Genomic DNA, 19823 nt, shown 5'->3' with positions numbered 1-19823 from the left:
GAACATTCACATGCCACAAAGATGCACCATAGGCTTGCCACTAGTGTAGTACTCGACTAATCGAGCCCCACTCAGTCTAAGATCAATAGGACTTTATTTGGTTGTAATGTAGGCTAAGGGACGGGTAGGATACATTTGGATATAGTGACTAACCTCCATAAGCACTTTTAATACAATTACGTTGAATTTAAAAATCATCACTTTGTAAGCCAACACTCCACCACATTTATTTAAACATCCCCATACATTAGGTGCAATTTTTACAAGCTACCACTTATTAATCACTACAAAGTATATTAACTTTTTTTTTTCGCGGTGCTTTTCTTTTTACGCTTCACATTCTGAACCTTTTCTCTATTTCCATGGTTCCACTTCAAAAACCAAACCACCACCCCACACTTTTGTTTTCAAATAATCTCAATACCAATCTAGTGCTTATTGAGAAGGAGGAAAATTGGTTCAAACAACAGGCTATTCAAACAAGTGGTTAAGGTTCACATTGTGGTTGCCAAAGAAACAGGCTTACAGGCTCAACGGGGTTAACTAAGATGTAATGCATTCAGGTGGGTTCACTTTATATGTCTGGCTCAACAAAGAAATGCCTATATCACTTCTAAAATCGAATGAAACTACTATTTCGCTTTGCAAACACACAGGGAAAGTTCTAGGCATCAAATGTACAACATGGAATACAATGATACTCACACCCACATGGCAAATGACTCACTCCGGATTAGTTTATCAAAACATTCTCTTTTTAGTGTTCAAGTTAGGTACAAACATACAATTTTTAATGCACTTAAAAAAGATTCAACCCTTGAAGCTAAGCGCTACACTCTAGCATCTATCGTGTTCGGGTGTAAGAACGTTAAGGGTTTTTCTTCTTCAATTTTAAGCTCGTCACCCATTAATCCTAACCTAAAACAAAAGAAATCTACCTATACCCGATTCAAGCTAAACCCTTGGAAAAGAACCGTGGCCCAAAGAAAAACCAAGGGGAAGTTACTACACTACCTAAGAAATAAAAAATCTTTTTGGTGTTTTCTATAGACTAGCTTCCCTCAAGAAAATTGTCTAAAGAATACGTCATTAGGAAGAGTCTTTATATTTCAATTTTTTTTCTCGACTTAGTCCCTCAAGAACCCCACCGAAAGAGATCCATCATCGGGACAAGTCGCTTCTATTTTAACTTCCTAAAAGAAAAAACTGTTACTCTATTTCTAAAGCAACTAACACAAAACAAAAACAAACAGATAACATTCACAAGTACAACAAACAACGAAGTTTCCCCCACCCCACACTTAAAATTAAGACATGTCCCCATAGCTTGACAATATAAAAAGCAGTGAGGTAAAGAAACTTCCCTGAAGGGTCACTCTTGATCTGAAACTGTGTCTGGGTTCACGTTGCAGGCGCAGCCCAGTGCTCTCAAACAACCCATGAATTTCTTTTCCGACTTCACCTGTCGGTTAGCCACAACATCCATACGGGACCCCAAGTCAGTGACGGAAGTCCGCAGTCCAGTCATTTCCCGCTCCAAAGCATCCATCTGAGTGCTCCGGCGTGGCTGTGACCATCCTGCCTCATCCCCTCTAGGAGGGGCTGTGATCTCAGCAGCTTCAGCAGCATCAGAATCATCCTCAGACTCATCAGACGAGTCATCATTGAGTCGTACTGGCTCTCGTCCCTCTTGCCCAATTTTTCTCGCCCGGAAAGGGGTTTTTATAGGTAATTTCCCATCAACTCGGGAGTTCTCAGGAACATTAGCAAGGCGACATATACGGGTGACAAGCGAAGGGAAGTAGTGGCCTTTGCTTAGTTCAGGCGATCGAATGAACATTTCTTTAGAGAGGACTCGGCCCTTGGTGAGTCATGAAGCAGTAGATCATAGCGGCCCGTGGCCCATTTACATTGGTGGTATTGCTGTATGGTAGCAACTGAGTGGTGATGACAGTGAGCCAACATTTGGCCTCCCAAGTAAGAGACTTGGAATGCAGAGTCGTCGGTTGTGCTACCCATTTGGGCTGTCTACCAGGTATACAAATGACCTCCAAAATTCTGTCCCAGTCAACCATCGGGCGACTAGCCATGATGTAATGATCATCACCCGTGAATGCGAGGAGGCGATACACTTTGCGGATGACCTCTATAGCAGCATTAACCGGAGTGTTGCGCACATTCACAACCTTGTCCTCGTGTTCTGGTAGGTTTGCATAGAATTCCCTCACTAGTTGAATATTTGCTTCCTCGGGAGCCTCAAAGAAGAAGTCCAGCTGACACCTCCGTAGCTCATCAAACATATTGGCGCATTCCTTCACCAAAACCTTCCTATCGATATGGACCTCATGGAGTAACTTCTTGACAAGTTTCTGATTATACCTTGCCTCTGCTTCTGTAGAGACGAACCGAGTGCTATCAAACCGTGGTGCACTGGTTTGGCCCCTAGCTCATGAGGAGCCTCCTGGGCCACTAGCAAAGGACTCGGTGTTTCGTCTCTTACGGGCTGAACTCATAATACCTGTCAAAATAGAGAAACACGTATTAGGATGAGCCTAAAATGTGTGACTGTGGGTGGTTACTCAAACTTCACCACAACCATGTTACAACATCTCCTTATATCACCATTGAGGCAATTTCTCAAACACATTGTGGGCAACGCATTTTCTTCATATTCATGGCCCCAAGGGAATCAAGAAAACTTCCCCAATTCAACTATCTACTACACCCACATATTCCACGTTTTTTGTTAATCATCACCTACCAACAACACCATTCCAAACATTCAAAACACAACCCCTTCACCAGACATATGCTAAAAATGAAACTACACTAAAAAGAAGAAGAAGAACTAAACAAAACAAAATACTATCACTAACACTACATTAGAACAACATGAACTAGCATAATGCAACAAAAACAATAGAAGGAAAGGAGAAGGGGGGTCGGAAACATACCTTGGGGGGAAGAAGATGAGGGGTGTTGTGAAGGAGGAAGAAGAAGAGAGTATGGAGGGGAGGGTTTTGGTTTAGAGAGAGAGAGATAGGGAAGTGGGGATTTTAGGGGGGGGGGGATTGTTTATTTTGATATAGGGAAGGGTTTTAAAATTAAAAGAAGAGTGGGAAAAAAGAGAAAAAAAATTAAAATATCAGCAGACGTCACCGCGGTCGACGCCACGGTCTGAGACAGAGTCCCCCGCGGTCGTTACCGCGGTCCGAGCCGCGGTCACGATGAAAAATTGAACATTCAGTGATTTCCGCGGTCCACCCGCGGTCCTAGCTGGCAAAAATTTTTGTTTTTGTTTTTTGTTTTTTTTTACACGAAGTTACATACTACACTTACAACACATTCGTGGGTTGCCTCCCACGCAGCGCCTTATTTAACATCGCGGCGCGACGCAAGTGGTTGAGCCTTCACTCCTCATTCGCGTACTGGGGTTCTTTCAAATTGATCACCACTGTATTCCCTTTTTCTTCAGCTATTCCAAGGTAATGTTTCAACCTTTGCCCATTTACTGAGAACTTGTTTGTCACATCTTCTGACTCAATCTCGACAGCTCCACTTGCGAATATTTGCACCACTCTAAATGGTCCTGACCATCAGGACTTTAACCTACCCGGAAACAATCTCAGCCTTGAATTATACAATAATACCTTGTCACCGGGTTTGAAAATTTTGTCCACAATATGCTTATCATGCATCTTCTTCATTCTTTCCTTGTAGAGCCTCATGCTTTCAAAGGCTTGATATCTAAATTCTTCCAGCTCATGCAAACTCTGTCAGTCGATTTTGTCCAGCTGCTTCGGGATCCATGTTCAATTGTTTCAGTGGCCACCAAGCTCGATGTTCTAGCTCCACAGGCAGGTGACAGGCCTTCCCAAATACCAACTTTTATGGTGACATACCTATTGGTGTTTTGAACCCAGTTCTATAGGCCCAGAGTGCGTCACCAAGCTTCTTTGCCCAATCAGTTCATGTGGCATTCACCGCCTTGGTTAGTACACTTTTTATCTCCCTATTGGACACTTCAACCTGCCCACTGGTTTGTGGATGGTAAGGGGTAGCCACCTTGTGGCGTACATCATACTTTGCAAGCAATTTCTCAAAGGCTTTGTTACAGAAGTGAGTGCCTCCATCACTGATGATCGCTCTTGGTATCCCAAATCGGGTGAATATATTCTTTTTCACAAAACCTATCACCACTCTTGCATCATTAGTGGGCAACGCTGCAGCTTCCACCCATTTAGACACGTAATCCACAGCAACAAGTATGTATTTATTGCCAAATGAGCTGACGAAGGGGCCCATGAAGTCAATCCCTCAAACATCAAACACCTCTACCTCTTGAATCGGGTTCATGGGCATCTTATGGCGACAGTAAATGTTCCCGGTTCATTGACATTCGCCGCAGCCCTTCACCCATAGGTGTGCATCTCTAAACACTGTTGGCCAAAAGAACCCGGCCTCTAGCACTTTCGCAGCTGTCCTGGCTCCTGCAAAATGTCCTCCATATGCTGATGTGTGACAAGCCTACAAAATAGAAGATTGTTCTATCTCGGGGACACACCTCCAGATCATATTATCAACACTGATTCTAAACAAATAAGGCTCGTCCCAATAATACATGCGGCAATCACGATAAAACTTTTTCTTTTGGACAGATGAAAGGTCATAGGGAACAATACCGCAGGCTAGGTAGTTTGCAAAATCTGCATACCATGGCGCTTCCTCAAGACTGGCTGCGAGCAGCTGCTCGTCTGGAAAGGTTTCCAGGATCTCTTCGACCTCGACTGATTTTTCAGCTCCTTCAAGTCGCGATAGATGATCAGCGACTTGATTTTCTGTGCCCTTACGGTCACGAATTTCGAGGTCAAATTCTTGCAACAGTAGCACCCAACGAATCAGGCGCTGCTTAGTCTCCTTTTTCTAAATTAGGTACTTGAGTGCTGCATGGTCAGTGTATACAATTACCTTGGAACCAATCAGATATGATTGGAACTTGTCAAACGCAAACACCACCACCAACATCTCCTTCTTCGTCACTGTGTAATTGAGCTGTGCACCGCTTAGCATTCTGCTTGCATAGTAAATTGGGTGCATCAGCTTATCTTTTCGCTGCCCCAAGACTGCTCATATAGCATAGTCGCTGGCATCACATATGAGCTCAAATGGTTGCTCCCAGTTGGGTGCAACAATGATGGGTGCAGTGATCAATATCTTCTTCAGTTCCTCAAATGCCAACCTGCAATCATTAGAAAACACAAAGGGCTGATCCTTTTCAAGGAGTTTACATAATGGGTTAGCAATTTTAGAAAAATCGTTTATGAAACGCCGGTAGAATCCAGCGTGTCCAAGAAAACTTCTCACCGCCTTGACTGAAGTGTGCGTTGGTAACTTCTCAATCACGTCAACCTTAGCATGGTCGACCTTAATTCCTTTACTGGACACTCGATGCCCCAGGACTATACCTTCTTGTACCATAAAATGGCACTTCTCCCAATTTAGCATTAAGTTTGTCTCCACACATCTTCTAAGCACTCTCCTTAAGTTGTGAAGACACTCTTCGAATGAATCTCCCACCACGGAGAAATCATCCATAAAGACCTCCATAATATCCTCCACCATGTCTGTGAAGATGGCTAACATGCACCGTTGAAAAGTCACGGGTGCATTGCAAAGCCCAAAAGGCACTCTCCGAAAGGCAAAGATGCCATACGGACAGGTGAAGGACGTTCTATCTCTATCTTCGAGGGCTATTGATATCTGATTATACCCCGAATATCCATCCAAGAAACAGAAGGGCGATCGCCCAGCCAGCCTGTCCAACATTTGGTCAATAAAAGGTAGGGGAAATGGTCCTTCCGGGTGGCTGTGTTCAATTTCCTGTAATCCATGCAGATACGCCACCCTGTGACTGTACGAGTTGAGATCAACTCATTGTTCTCATTTTTTACAACAGTTATTCCCCCCTTTTTCGGCACACATTGGACAAGGATGACCCAATTACTATCAGAGATGGGGAAGATAATTCCCGCATCTAACTATTTGATTACTTATTTCTTTACAACCTCTTTCATGTTTGGGTTCAGCCTTCGCTGGTGTTCCCTGGAAGGTCTGTGCCTCTCTTCCAGGAGAATCGTATGCATACAGAAGGCTGGGCTGATACCCTTTATGTCTGCCATGGTCCAGCCAATGGCAGTCTTGTTTTCCTGCAGTACCAGAACGAGCCATTCTACCTGCACATCTAACAAACCGGATGATATGATAACAGGCAAGGTCGAATCAGGGCCTAAGAACACATACCTGAGGTGATCTGGGAGTGGCTTCAGTTCCAATTTGGGTGGTTCCTCTATTGATGGCTTTGCTGGAGGAGTGGCCCTTTTTTCTAACTCAAGGGACTCGAACTGAGGTTCCCTTGACCAAAATCCTTGGCCTTCCAGTGCCATGACCCATTCAGCTAACCCTTCACCATCCATTTCTTCTAAATTCGTCAGACATGCCTCCAATGGATCTTTTACAGTTAGGGTCATATCATCTTCTTGCAGGATTACATCCACTGCTTCCACTAGAGAGCAATTAGCATATTCACCGGGTCTCCTCATAGATTGCTGAACATTCAATATGACTTCTTCATCGTTCAATCTCATTTTTAATTCCCCAGTTTCACAGTCAATCAATGCTCTCCCCGTGGCTAAAAATGGTCTCCCTAAAATAAGGGGTATCTCCTCATCTGCCTGACAATCCAAGATAACAAAATCTGCAGGGAACAAAAATTTCCCCACTTGTACCAACACATCATCAAGAATACCAGTGGGCCTCTTCACTGTGCGGTCAGCCAGCTGTAGCAGCATCGATGTTGGCCTAGCTCTACCTATGCCCAGTTTGGTGTACACAGCCAGCGGCATCAGATTTATGCTGGCTCCCAAATCACACAACGCCTTTGCAAAGGCATAACTTCCAATTGTGCATGGAATAGTGAAGTTACCTGGGTCCAATATATTTTGAGCCATCGGTTTTGCCACCACTGCGCTGCAGGTCTATGTCAAAGTTACAGTGGATAGATCCTGAAAATCAAACTTCCGTGACATTAGATCTTTCATCATCTTAGCATAACCGGGCATCTCCCTCAAGGCATCCATCAAAGGAATATTCAACTGAATTTGATGCAGCATCTCCATGAACTTCTTATATTGGTCTGCCTTCTTTTGTTTGACCATTCTTTGAGGGAAGGGTGCAGGTATCACCCTTTGTGCATTGCTTGCTAGCTTCTCTCTGTTAGAATTTTCTGGCACAAGAGGTGCCACATGTTATGCAACTTGCTCATTCATCTTTTCTTTGCCTTTTTCCTCCTGACTATGCTCAACCACCACTTCAGTAAGTTCTGTTGGTTCCTCTACCTCTAATTGAACTGGAGTGGCTGGTGTAGTGTCCTTGCTGGCTTGTGCAATTTCCTGCTCTCTGTCTAAATCTCTCCCATTCCGGAGACTTACTGCCATCAGCTGATTCGGGTTTTAGTCCTTGGGGTTTATGTTTGTGTCTGCAGGCAAAGTTCCCTGAGGAAGGTTGTTCAAAGCCATGGACAGCTGACCCAGCTGCGTTTCAATATTCTTTATGGCTGAATCATGCACTGCCAATTTTTCCTGCACTTTATTATTTGTCCCAATGAGTTGCTGAAGCATACCCCTGATTTCCACCATGTTGTTATCTTGTTGTTGATGGGGTGGTTGGTATGTCAATTGTTGCTGATTTTGCTGTGGATAGCCCTGTGGTTTCTGATATGGTACTGACACCAATTGGTTTTGAGGGTGCATACCCCCAGGCTGCTACATATTAGGCATGTACTACTGATTTTGTTGCGGTCTCCACTGATGTGCTCCTTGCCTCTGACCCCCATAGTTGTTGACATAATTCATATCTTCCCTTGCCCCTTGATTTTTACCTTCTCTGCTCCATGAACGCACATAAAACTGATTAATACAAGGTGTACACAGTCCCCCATTTGTTGTATCAACAATGTGCACCTGTTTTGTACCCATCTCATCAATCTTCTTTGTCAATCTGCTCATCTGGGTCATGAGTGTGGCCATGTTCTCTGCATGCAAATTATTTGGGTCAAGAGGAACTGAATACACTATGGGTGCCAGTGTTGTACCTCTAGTCATCCACCCTGAATTTTGTGACATCTTATCGAGAAGGATTTTGCACTCAGTGAATGTTTTACTTAAAAATGCACCTCCAGCTGACGCAACCACATTTGCTTTCAAATTGTCAGCTAGCCCCATGTAGAATCTCTGACCGAGCATCTGGTCTGGGATGCCATGGTGAGGACACTTCACTAACATCCCTTTAAATCTTTCCCAAGTTTCTTGCAAGGACTCAGAAGGCTGCTGCCTATACTGCAATATGTCATCAATCTGTTTTGCAGTCTTGTTAGGCGGATAGAACTTGTTCAGGAACTGCTTGACTAATTCCTCCCAGGTGGTAATAGAGTTGATAGGGAGCGAATTTAGCCAAGTCTGAGCTTCCCCGGTTACCGAGAATGGAAACAGTAGTAGCTTGATAGCTTCCGGAGTTGCATTTGGCTGCCTTTGGGTCATACAAATTGACAGAAAATTCTTTAAGTGTTGTTGCGGGTCTTCAATGTGTGACCCGGAGAATAGTCCTTTATTCTGCAGCAGATGCAACATGTTGTTGGTGATCTGGAATGTCTCCGCTTGAATTGCGGGCACAGCTATGGCAATGGCCAGATTATCAGCTGTGGGCTGTGCCCACTCATAAAGTGCAGCTTAGGGCACAAGAGGTGCCACACTTCTGACATTTAAGTCAGCTGACTCATTCCTGACGTTTCCGTTGACGTTATCTACGTCATCCATGTCAATTTCGAGTTGGTGTGATTGTTGAAATTGTTGAAGTCTTTTGTTGGCATGGTTCAATGCCCTGAATGTTTTCTCAGGGTCTAAGAGTCCTTCTAGCAGTTCTCCAGTCCTCGAAGAACTTCTAGGCATACACCTGCTTTCCACAAGAGTTCAAACGTTAGAATTTCAATGAAAAGATTGGGTATAGAGAAAACTGACTACACATAGAATTTTTTTGTACTTCTCTCAATTGTAATTGATAATACCGTTAATTCCCCGACAACGACGCCAAAATTTGATAACGCCAAACTATGCCTTATACAAAGACACACACAGACGTAGCAAATATAATCTGAGTAATTCTGCCCAGAGTCGAACCACAGAGAATTAACCTATCAATTACTTTTGACTGATTTACTAAATTTACAGAATCAATTTTTCCCAAACTTTGTAATTCACAATTGATGATATTTCTAACAACTAAAGTCTGAAAATAATTAACAGCTGAAAATTAACTATGCTTGGTGTGTAAACAGTTGGAATAAGGTCTAAGGTAATGGTTTCCCCCGTTGGTGATTTCCTTGGTTGTATGTTTCTTATAGCGATACCTTAGTTGTCTCTATCAATCAAGAACTCCCCAGCTATCATAAATCTCTCTCAAGCAATTATGATAATTTACTAGACGCACTCTCTCAAGCTACACTAGCTAGATTCACATTACTGTTCTTTTAGATTGCACCCGAGGTATCGTTATCTCTAATCCAATCTCTAAACCCTCGGTTCTGACTCTTGTCTATACTCCGAGAGTGATGTTGTTCAAACAACTACCTAAATATGCACTCTCTCTCAAGAAGATACATAATAAATAGGAACGGATAATTGATGGCCTTTTCAACTAACCACAATCAAAACGTAGATGAACAAATAAAGATTAACAACCAATTCAAACTATATTAATATAACAACCAAGTCATCCCCAACGGGTTTCACCAAAACCTTAGATTAAAGTATTTAGCTACTCATGACAATGTAAGAATAAACTACGAAAATATTCATAATGGAAAATTACAAGAAAAATAGAAGAGAATAAGAACTATGATGTTTTGGGTGATCTCTCACACTTGTTCTCCTTGCAAAAGTAATCTCAAAATAAGCCCTCCTTTCTCTTGGGCGAGTTTCTTATATCTTATAAGGGTTTTATAAAAGTTTTCCCGAATTGACACTTTGACCCCTTAAATTTCTGGACTGTGAACATGCCGCCGCGGCCGCGGCGTCGACCGCGGCGCTGACCGCGGAGAACACTGACTCCAACCGCGACGCGGACCGCAGTGAGTATGCTGGGCCTTTTTGTCTCTGCGTTCCTTCTCTTTTTGCTCTTTTGTGTTTGAGTACTTCTTGAGTGGGTGTTTTCTTCACGTTATTGCCTCTAAACACTTCATGTTGCTTCCTCACATCTTATATTCCCTGCAAAACCAAATAGCATTAATTAAAACATTTTATTGGCAACTTACATTATAAAACAACAACAAAGCATGGACAATTATGGTGTAAATAACAACTATATAGCCTATTATCAGTTACCATTCACACATCCATCATTTATATCCTCCATTAGAAAGAGAGGGCTAAAGCTAAAAGAGGTGGTGTGCCAATGTTCTGCTGTTGGATGGTTTGGAGAGAAAAGGAAGCGCAGTAACAGAATGGTTAAAGTCATGTGCTATTACTTAGATGGAACAGTTAATCTATACATGAGACCTATTGAGGGAATTACAATAACTGTTGTTCTTGATCAGATGAAAATTGTAAGGTACCTCGATCGTTTGATGGTTCCAGTCCCCAAAGCTAATGGGACCGATTACATGGAACCAAAACAAAGGCCTCACTCCAACTTGCAACTAGATGGAATAAAAATAGTGCAGCCAAATGAACCAAATTTTACTCTAGATGGAAACACAGTGAGGTAAAGATTAGATTCATTAGAAGAAACGCCTTGATATATTATGCTTTTAAAGAAAAAGAAGCTGAATAGTTTTTAATGATAAACCAAAGCATAGTTCATTGCTGAAGTTTTTTCCTGAATTTAGGTGGGCTGATTGGAAGTTTCATGTAGCTTATGATATGAGAGCAGGAATAATCATATCAGTAGCATCAATGTTTGATGCTGAAAAGGAAGAATTTAGGAGTGTTTTGTACAGAGGATTTGTGTCAGAGGTTTTTGTGCCATACATGGACCTGACTGAAGATTGGTACTATAGGACCTATTTCGATGCAGGCGAATATGGATTGGGTCTTTGTGCTGTGGAGCTTCAAGCATCAAAGGATTGCCCAGAAAATGCAAAGTTTATTTTTCATCGGGCAAGACGGTACTCCAGGGAAAATGCCTAACGTAATTTGTATATTTGAACGTTATGCTGGAGATATCATGTGGCGCCATACAGAACTTGGGATTCCAGGAAAAGAGGTACGTTAGCATAATATTTAAGGTTCTTGCTTAAATTACTTTTGGGGTCACTTTTATTCCTTCATTTGAAAATTTTCAACTGCAGATACCAGAAGTTAGACCAGAGGTGAGCCTGGTGGTGAGAATGGTGTCAACTGTAGGGAATTATGATTACATTACTGATTATGAATTCAGGCAAAGTGGAAGCATCAAAGTCACCGTAAGTTACGTATTTGTGATTTTTGAAGAAAAATGTTTTTGAGTACCGTACAGTAAATACCAATTGTTGTTTAGAAGTAACGTTAAAGTACATACAGAATCATCATCACAGGTTGGCTTAACTGGTCTACTTGAAGCAAGGGGGTCGATATACACTCACAAGGACCAGATAAAGGAAGAAGTCTATGGTACACTGATAGCAGAAAACTTATTAGGCGCATATCATGATCATTTCTTTACCTTTCACCTTGACCTGGACGTGGACGGTCATGGAAATTCCTTTGTCAAAAATAACTTAAAAACTAACCGCGTGATCAACAAAAGTTCACCAAGACAGAGTTATTGGAGAGTTGTTGGTGAAACAGCTAAAACAGAATCTGATGCAAGGATTCAGCTAGGGTCAGGAGCCTTTGAAATGATAGTGGTGAATCCAAACAAGAAAACTAAGCTTGGGAATAAAATAGGCTACTGTCTAATCCCGGGATCTGAGAAATGGGCTAGTGTATCATCCCCAGCCATGTGTAGCCTGAGGTAATGTAATAGATTATACTTCTGAAGTGCAGCATTTTTTTATTAGGTAAATGGATCAGATTGATTAATGAAGTTACAATTTTCTTTTATGATGTAGGGATAGGGAAATTGAGTAACAAGGATATCGTATTATGGTACACATTATCTGTTCATCATGTACCAAAGCAGGAAGATTTTCCAGTTATGCCAACATTAAGTACTGATTTTGAGCTCAGGCCTGCTAATTTCTTTCAGCATAATCCAGTTCTTTATTAAGTCTCTTAAACAAGTCAACTGGCCAAATTTGTATCATGTCTTCATTTATGAGAAATTTCCATTATTATTATTATTAATAAAGAAAGCCAGCTCTTGTCATAGTTGAATGCGTGTACCAATAGCATTTGTTTATAATCTATTTGGTGTCTCATCTACTCAATGGTGTTTATACATCTTCATCAGTTAATATGCCCCTTAACCATCCAAGATTTCTGGCCATTCCTAGCCTCTCATCCTCCTTAATATCCGGTGCATTTTTCGAAAGATTTAACAAAAAATGACCACACCCTGACCATTATATGAATATAAGTAGCATTGTTATTTCTTTTATTTTATGATCAGGAACTAGGGAATCCTTTGCTGGTAGGCCAGTGGCTATTCACCATAAGCTTATTGATCGTCGAACGCAACAACATCATCAACATCTATGTGAAACCATGAATTGCAATCCCTATGAGAACATTTGAGCCCACACTATTTGTTATTACCCATTTGCATACAATTGCAACTGAAGGTTCAAGGGCACAATGCAAGCATTCCACTGGGTAAACGGCATGCATTTATCAGGCTTCAAGCTGCCCAACGCATCACAGAATACAAAATTTCTTGTAGCACCAACAGATGTGGAAGGCAAACTTGAACCGGGATCAAAGGGAACGTCTAATCTAGAGTGATCAGGTGGAAATTGATGCAAAGTGAATAAAAGTTCAGCACAACCGAGTTTACACAAGTAATCAAGTATACCGCTACCGATAAATTGGTCGTGTCGGCAAGCGAAAAGCATACTAAGGCAGTGTAAGTTGATTATCAAGCATGACAAGATCATTGTAAGCACAATTAACTGCAGGAACTACGTGAAACACTTTTGTTTACCCTAAAATTGGATAAAAATTAAAATTATAAGTGGTTTTAAGGGCACGTGATTTCACCTAATACCAATTGATAACTATAAAGAATAATAAACAGAAATTAACAATAATATAAAGCAAGCCAGTGTTTGATCAACTGTGGCCCTCAAGCTAAATCACCTTCGAATCAACTGAATATGCTATTGAAAAAGTATGAACTCGAATAGTAAAACTTAAGAGAATATAATAGAGAAAGATATAGTATATTGCTTGATTATAGTATAATTCTAATTACAGAAGCAAATCTCATGATGGGCTAAGTATCTCTGCCTCGATCCTTGCCCGATCACGGATATCTCGGCTTTCTGTTATTCGACCTGGCAGGCTTGATTTTTGATCAGGAAATATTAGATATAACATGTTAAGCTTATCTCCTTCACGTGTATCCCTTATGATTGAATCTGCCCGTATCTGTGTATACTGTGGATGGACTTGGTTCATATTTGAGTTCCTTTATCAATCTTCAAAACCAACTTCACTTGGCCAACAATACTAATTTTTGATTTGATGAAGCCTTTTAGTGCTTGTGGTTGACTAGTTTGGTATATGCATGGATTGATCTTGGGTTGTTTGCAGGAATAGCTAGATCAATTGAAAACAAGGATATTGTGCTTTGGTACACACTTGGATTCCATCATATACCTTGTCAAGAAGACTATCCGATAATGCCAACAATTTATGATGCTTTCGAGCTCCGGCCAACAAATTTCTTTGAAAAAAATCTATTAATGGAACAATGATTTATATTTGTATAAGTTCTTGATCAGTCTGAATGAATGTAAAAACCAAGGTTCTTGTGTTGTTATGGAAGGAACTGAGTTTAACAAACAGGGCTTTGATGATTATTGATATACTTCATCTCTATCCTTTCTGCCTCTCTCTCTCACTCCCCATTTTTATCTTCGCATCGTTTTCTACTTCAATTTACCATTAATTTTCATTCTCTTCTAATTATCTTTTTAGTAATTATAAATCCCGTCAAACTTTTAAACAAATAATCACTTTTGATCTTTTTTACTTACATCAATATATATATATATATATATATATATATATATATATATATATATATATATATATAGTTCTAAAAGAAAATGTATACGGTTGAAATCAGGCACGCCCGATTTCCCAGGCTCGAGGGATCACCTTAGGTCCGAGTTCAAGTAAGCTCGAGTTCGAGGTCGACAGATTAGACTCGAGCTCAAAGACAGAGTGCAATGCCCGAAGATAGGAGTACGAGGAATATCGAAGTTAAGTATGCTCGACCACGAAATTATACTGTTATGAATTTGTAATAGAATGGGCAAGATTCCTGCCACGTCCCCAAGATCATGACGTAAATCCCGGAATAGGATTGTACGATTCCGTACTAAGCAGTTAGACAGCTGTACCAATAATATTCCTTACTGTAAATAGAAATATACCTTTTTAGTGTTCCTCTATTATATAAAAGGGGTCCCCAATTATTTATAACATCATCTCATCATTGGCAAGAATATACTATCCTACTTTTCTCTCTTACTGTTCATCAGAATTGTCGATTACATTTATTGTTCTTACTTTATTGCTCTTATTTCATCTCGAGGTCACTAAACTTGAGGTCACTACTGCTGAGTAACATTGGTTTGATTCACTTATTTCTTTCATTTCTACTTCATATTTCTTGATTATTAATTGGTATTGAATTAAATCACATATCTTTAAAATAACAAATCAAATTTAATTATTACTCATATTTTCGAGGTAAACAGTTTAGCGCCCACTGTGGGGCTAAAGATAATAGTGATTATTTCTTTACTGATTCTCATTACACACGTTATTTTTACACTTTTTCTTGTGAAGATTCTTTGATTCTCAAGCTGAAACATGTCTAGCTCACAAAATACACATGTTCATGACAATGAAGATCTTGGAGAAAACAACAATGCAGGGGTCGGTGTACCACCGATAAACTCATGGGAAATGCCAAATATGGAACCAGTTGATGTTAGTTCACACATCGCTCTAAACGCAGATTTAGGCACAGACCCCAGAGGGAATGTGCGTAGGGAAGCCCGATCTAGTGGCCAAGGAACACAAGGAATGGGAGACGGGGGAATCAGCCTCCAAGTGATATTTGAGATGCTGCAAGCACAGCAGATCGTCATCGCCCAACTCCAGAGTTAGAATAAAACTCCGAGTGCAGCCGAATCAGTAAACACTCAACGTACTGAGCTGGCGTAGAGAGGTCAAATGAAAGTGGCTCGGGGACTGATCCCACAATTATGAGGATGCTCGAAGAGCTAACCAAGAGGATCGAGTCCGGAGAAAAGAAGATTGAAGACAACGACGAAAAGGTGGAAACTTATAACTCCCGTGTTGACCAAATACCGAGGGCACCTCCAGCCTTGAAAGGTTTAGATGCCAAAAAATTCATACAAAAACCATTCCCTCAGAGCGCAACTCCGATGCCCATTCCTAAGAAGTTTTGCATGCCCTATATACCTAAATATAACGGGACAACCGACCCTAACGAGGATATTACTTCATACACTTGCAGGATCAAAGGAAATGACTTGAATGCCGATAAGTTCGAGTCAGTCTTGTTTAAAAAGTTTGGAGAACCATTGTCGAAAGGAGCTATCATTTGGTATCACAACTTACCTCCTAACTCTATTGACTCATTTGCTATGTTAGCATACGTCTTCGTGAAAGCACATGTCGGGGCCATAAAGGTAGCCACAAGAAAATCGTACATCTTCAAGATAAAACAGAGGAACGACGAGATGTTGAGGGAGTTCGTGTCTAGGTTCCAAATGGAGCGAATGGAGTTACCACCGGTCTCGGATGACTGGGCAGTACAAGCTTTTATGCAGAGTTTGAATGAAAGGAGCTCAATTGTGTCTCGATAATTAAAGCAGAACTTGATCGAGTATCCAACTGTGACGTGGTGAGATGTGCACAACCGTTATCAATCAAAAATCAAGGTCGAGGACGACCAGTTGGGAGCCCGCTCGAGTTCAGTTCATCCTAACAGATCGGCAGCTAAGCCTCTGAGGGACACAGACAGAGAATCGAGATCGAATAAGGAATAGTATCAGCCATATGTCGATCGAAGAAGCAGCGGTTCAGGTTGTAACATTCCTCGGAATGATCGGAGAAACGATCGAGGTCAAAGCTCTTGGGGACTCATGAGTAAGAGAGGGTTCGATAAGCATAACGACCTCGCAGAGGCACCTCTATTGTTGGAGTATAACATTAGCATAGATGCGTCGGGGATTGTGTCAGCTATTGGAAGAATCAAAGACACCAAGTGGTCCAGGCCCATACAAACCGATCCTTCTCAAATTAACCCAAATTTGATGAGCAAGTATCATGGCACACACGGTCATAGAACAGAAGATTGCAGGCAGCTAAGGGAAGAAGTGGCTCAATTGTTCAACGAAGGTCAACTTCGAGAATTCCTCAGTGATCGAGCCAAGAATCACTTCAGGGAAAGAGGTGCAAGAAAGATTGAGCAGGAAAAACCGCACCATGTAATCTACATGATTGTTGGCGGTGTCGATGTACCATAGGGACCTGTGTTCAAACGCACCAAGGTGTTGATTACTAGAGAAAAATGGACTCGGAGTTATGTGCCCGAGGACGCCCTATCATTCTATGACGAGGAAGCAGAAGGAATATCTCAGCCACACAACGATGCCCTGGTGATCTCTATCCTTTTAAATAAAATTCAAGTTAAACGTGTTCTAGGGGATCCAGGTAGCTCAGACAACATAATCAGATCGAGGGTCGTGGAACAACTCGGCCTACAAGATCAGATTGTACCTGCGTCCCGGGTCCTAAATGGCTTCAATATGGCAAGCGAAACAACACAGGGGGAGATAATCCTACCAGTAAACGTAGTCGAAACCATACAATACACGAAATTCCATGTCATCTAAGGCGACATGAGGTATAATGCACTCCGAGGGAGACCATGGATACACAACATGAGGGTAGTGCCTTCAACTCTTCACCAGATGATGAAGTTCCCAACAGAGGAGGGAGTGAAAACAGTTTACGAAGAGCAATATGCTGCGAAGGAGATATTTGTAGTTGAGGAAGTGGTGCCGATACCAGAACCTTTGACCTAGGAGAAATTGAACACCAAATGTAAGCATGCAGCTATATAGCAATCACAACCCCAGCCTCGACGGAATCAGAGCAATAGGTAATCGAAGACAAAGAAGAGGATTTCTTTACTCCCCGAACCTTCGTCGTTCCTGAAGAGTCTGATGCAACCAAGTCAACTGTCGAGGAACTGGAGCAGGTCATACTGATCGAATACTTGCCCGAGAGAAAGGTATACCTGGGAACGGGATTAACCCCCGAACTCAGGAAAAAACTCATTCAATTTCTTATTTATAATATGGATTCCTTTGCTTGGTCCCATTTAAATATGACCGGAATCCCACTGGAGATAACTACGCACCGGTTTAGCCTTGACCCCAGGTTCAAACTGGTGAAGCAAAAAAGGAGGCCTCAATCTAAGGTGAAGCATGCATTCATAAAGGACGAGGTAATAAAAATTCTTAAAATAGGGTCTATTCGGGAGGTAAAATACCCTGAATGGTTAGCTACGTAGTTGTATTTCCTAAAAAGGGGAATAAACTTAGAATGTGCATAGATTATAAGGATTTGAACAAAGCATGCCCGAAAGATTCTTTCCCACTGCCGAACATTGATCGTATGATCGACGTCACGGCCGGCCATGAGATCCTAACTTTTCTCGATTCCTACTCCGGGTACAATCAGATTCAGACGAACCCGGAGTACCAGGAAAAGACTTCGTTTATTACTAAATTCGAAACTTATTGTTACAACGTAATGCCTTTCGGGCTAAAAAATGCAGGAGCTACATACCAACGCCTAGTTAACAAAATGTTCGAAGAACAAATAGGTAAAACAGAGAAAGTTTACATTGATGATATGTTGGTTAAGTTCCTGTGCGCAGAGGACCATTTAGCTCATTTGCAAGAAACATTCAAAATCTAAGGAAATAAAACATGAAGCTTAACCCAGATAAATGTGCCTTCGGAGTCGGCTCGGGTAAGTTTCTCGGCTTTATGGTGTCGAATCGGGGCATCGAAATTAACCCCGATAAGATCATGGATATCGAGGATATCACAATCGTGGATAGTGTGAAGGCCGTGCAGAGGCTAACATGTCGAATAGATGCTTTGGGTCGATTCATTTTGAGGTCATCAGATCGAAGTCATAGGTTCTTTTCCTTGCTCAAAAAGAAAAAGGATTTCGCATGGACCCCGGAATACTAGCGAGCATTATAAGAATTGAAGCGATACGTATCGAGTCCGCCTTTGCTTCACACCCCGAAGGTAGATGAAATTTTTTACCTATATTTGTTAGTATCCGAGATAACGGTAAGTGGGATACTAGTTCGAGCAGAGCAAGGTACGCAATTTCCTATTTATTATGTAAGCCAAACTCTATGAGATGCTGAAACTAGGTACCCTCACTTAGAAAAATTAGCACTTGTATTGATAAGCACATCTAGAAAGCAAAAGCCATATTTTCAATGTCATCCCATATGTGTATTAACCACGTACCCCCTTTGAAATGTTTTGCATAAGCCCGAGATGTCAGGCCGGCTGGCCAAATGGGCCGTCAAACTTAGCGGGTACGATATCGAATATAAAACCCGCATGACCATTAAGTGTCAAATCCTAGCCGACTTCGTGGCTGATTTTATGCCGAGCCTTGTATCCGAAGTGGAGAAAGAACTCCTTCTAAGTTCGGGTACATCATCGGGGGTATGAACCCTTTTTACGGACAGTGCTTTGAATGTGAAAGGGTCCGGGCTTGGCATTGTCTTGAAGCCACCTATGGGTGGTACTATTAGACAATCTATCAAAACTTCTAGGTTGATTAATAATGAGGCCGACTATGAGGCCATGATTGCAGGTCTCGAGCTAGCCAAGAGCTTGGGAGCAGAAGTCATTGAAGCCAAGTGGGGTTCACTATTGGTGGTAAACCAAGTAAACAAAAGTTTTGATGTTCGAGAGGATATGATGCAATGGTACTTAGATAAACTACAGATAACATTGCGTCGCTTCAAGGAATGGACTCTGGATCATGTGCCTCGAGAGCAAAATAGTGAGGCCGATGCACTTTCTAATTTGGGATCCTCGGTTGAAGAAGATGATATCGTCCCGGGGACTGTCGTCCAGTTATAGTTGTGATACCATATCATAGCGTCTCCCTGAATTTCTTCAACAGGATAGACTCGATCGCATCATCCTCTAAGTCGTTTCTCTTAATGACACATGTGTAAAAGGTAACATGCTCATTTGGGTCGGTTGTTCCATTTTACGTACAATCTCGGGCATGCACAATTTTTTAGGGATCAATTTTTGAGCGGCACTCGGGGGGAAAGGTTTTTGCACGAACTTCTTGCAATCCAGGCCTTTTAGTATCGGCGACGCTCCCAAGATATGGTCGACCCTAGAATTGTAGGTTTCTACTTTTTTGTCATTTCCTTAGATGTTCTTCTCCCCTAATTCTGCTCGGTGCGTGACTTTGGTTTTGTAGATTAGCTATTGCCTCCGGTTGAGCCTGTAGCATTTCAAAGAACATCCA

General features: G+C 41.6%; 3 protein-coding genes across 3 annotated transcripts; 2 read left to right on the top strand and 1 right to left on the bottom strand.

Annotated features, from left to right (window-relative positions):
- Positions 1–6050: 6050 nt before the first annotated feature.
- LOC138871318 (uncharacterized) lies at positions 6051–7007 on the bottom strand. Its single transcript, XM_070149192.1, has one exon. It carries the CDS (start codon positions 7005–7007, stop codon positions 6051–6053), a length of 957 nt encoding a protein of 318 aa, XP_070005293.1.
- Positions 7008–10384: 3377 nt separating this feature from the next.
- On the top strand, positions 10385–13866 carry LOC104247540 (amine oxidase [copper-containing] alpha 3, peroxisomal-like). Its single transcript, XM_070149189.1, is given in 7 exon segments — positions 10385–10812; positions 10937–11197; positions 11199–11313; positions 11399–11512; positions 11624–12042; positions 12140–13092; positions 13782–13866. Coding segments are annotated over 6 exon segments (1356 nt in total). The 3' UTR covers positions 12159–13092; positions 13782–13866.
- Positions 13867–17163: 3297 nt separating this feature from the next.
- Positions 17164–19420, top strand: LOC138871312 (uncharacterized). Its single transcript, XM_070149186.1, has 2 exons — positions 17164–17278; positions 19038–19420. Exons 1-2 carry the CDS (start codon positions 17164–17166, stop codon positions 19418–19420), a joined length of 498 nt encoding a protein of 165 aa, XP_070005287.1.
- The last annotated feature ends 403 nt before the right edge of the window (positions 19421–19823 follow it).

The sequence above is a fragment of the Nicotiana sylvestris genome, chromosome 1 (assembly GCF_000393655.2).
Source record: "Nicotiana sylvestris chromosome 1, ASM39365v2, whole genome shotgun sequence".
Taxonomy (NCBI): Eukaryota; Viridiplantae; Streptophyta; class Magnoliopsida; order Solanales; family Solanaceae; genus Nicotiana; species Nicotiana sylvestris.
This window is presented reverse-complemented; position numbering and strand designations above follow the sequence as displayed.

Bases quoted from the DNA above. Each gene is read 5' to 3' on its own strand.
- LOC138871318 (XM_070149192.1), bottom strand. From the start codon at position 7,007: ATGGCTCAAAATATATTGGACCCAGGTAACTTCACTATTCCATGCACA.
- LOC138871312 (XM_070149186.1), top strand. From the start codon at position 17,164: ATGGATACACAACATGAGGGTAGTGCCTTCAACTCTTCACCAGATGAT. The intron at 17,279-19,037 runs GTAGTTGAGGAA...TGAATGTGAAAG, and splicing joins ATGCTGCGAAGGAGATATTT to GGTCCGGGCTTGGCATTGTC.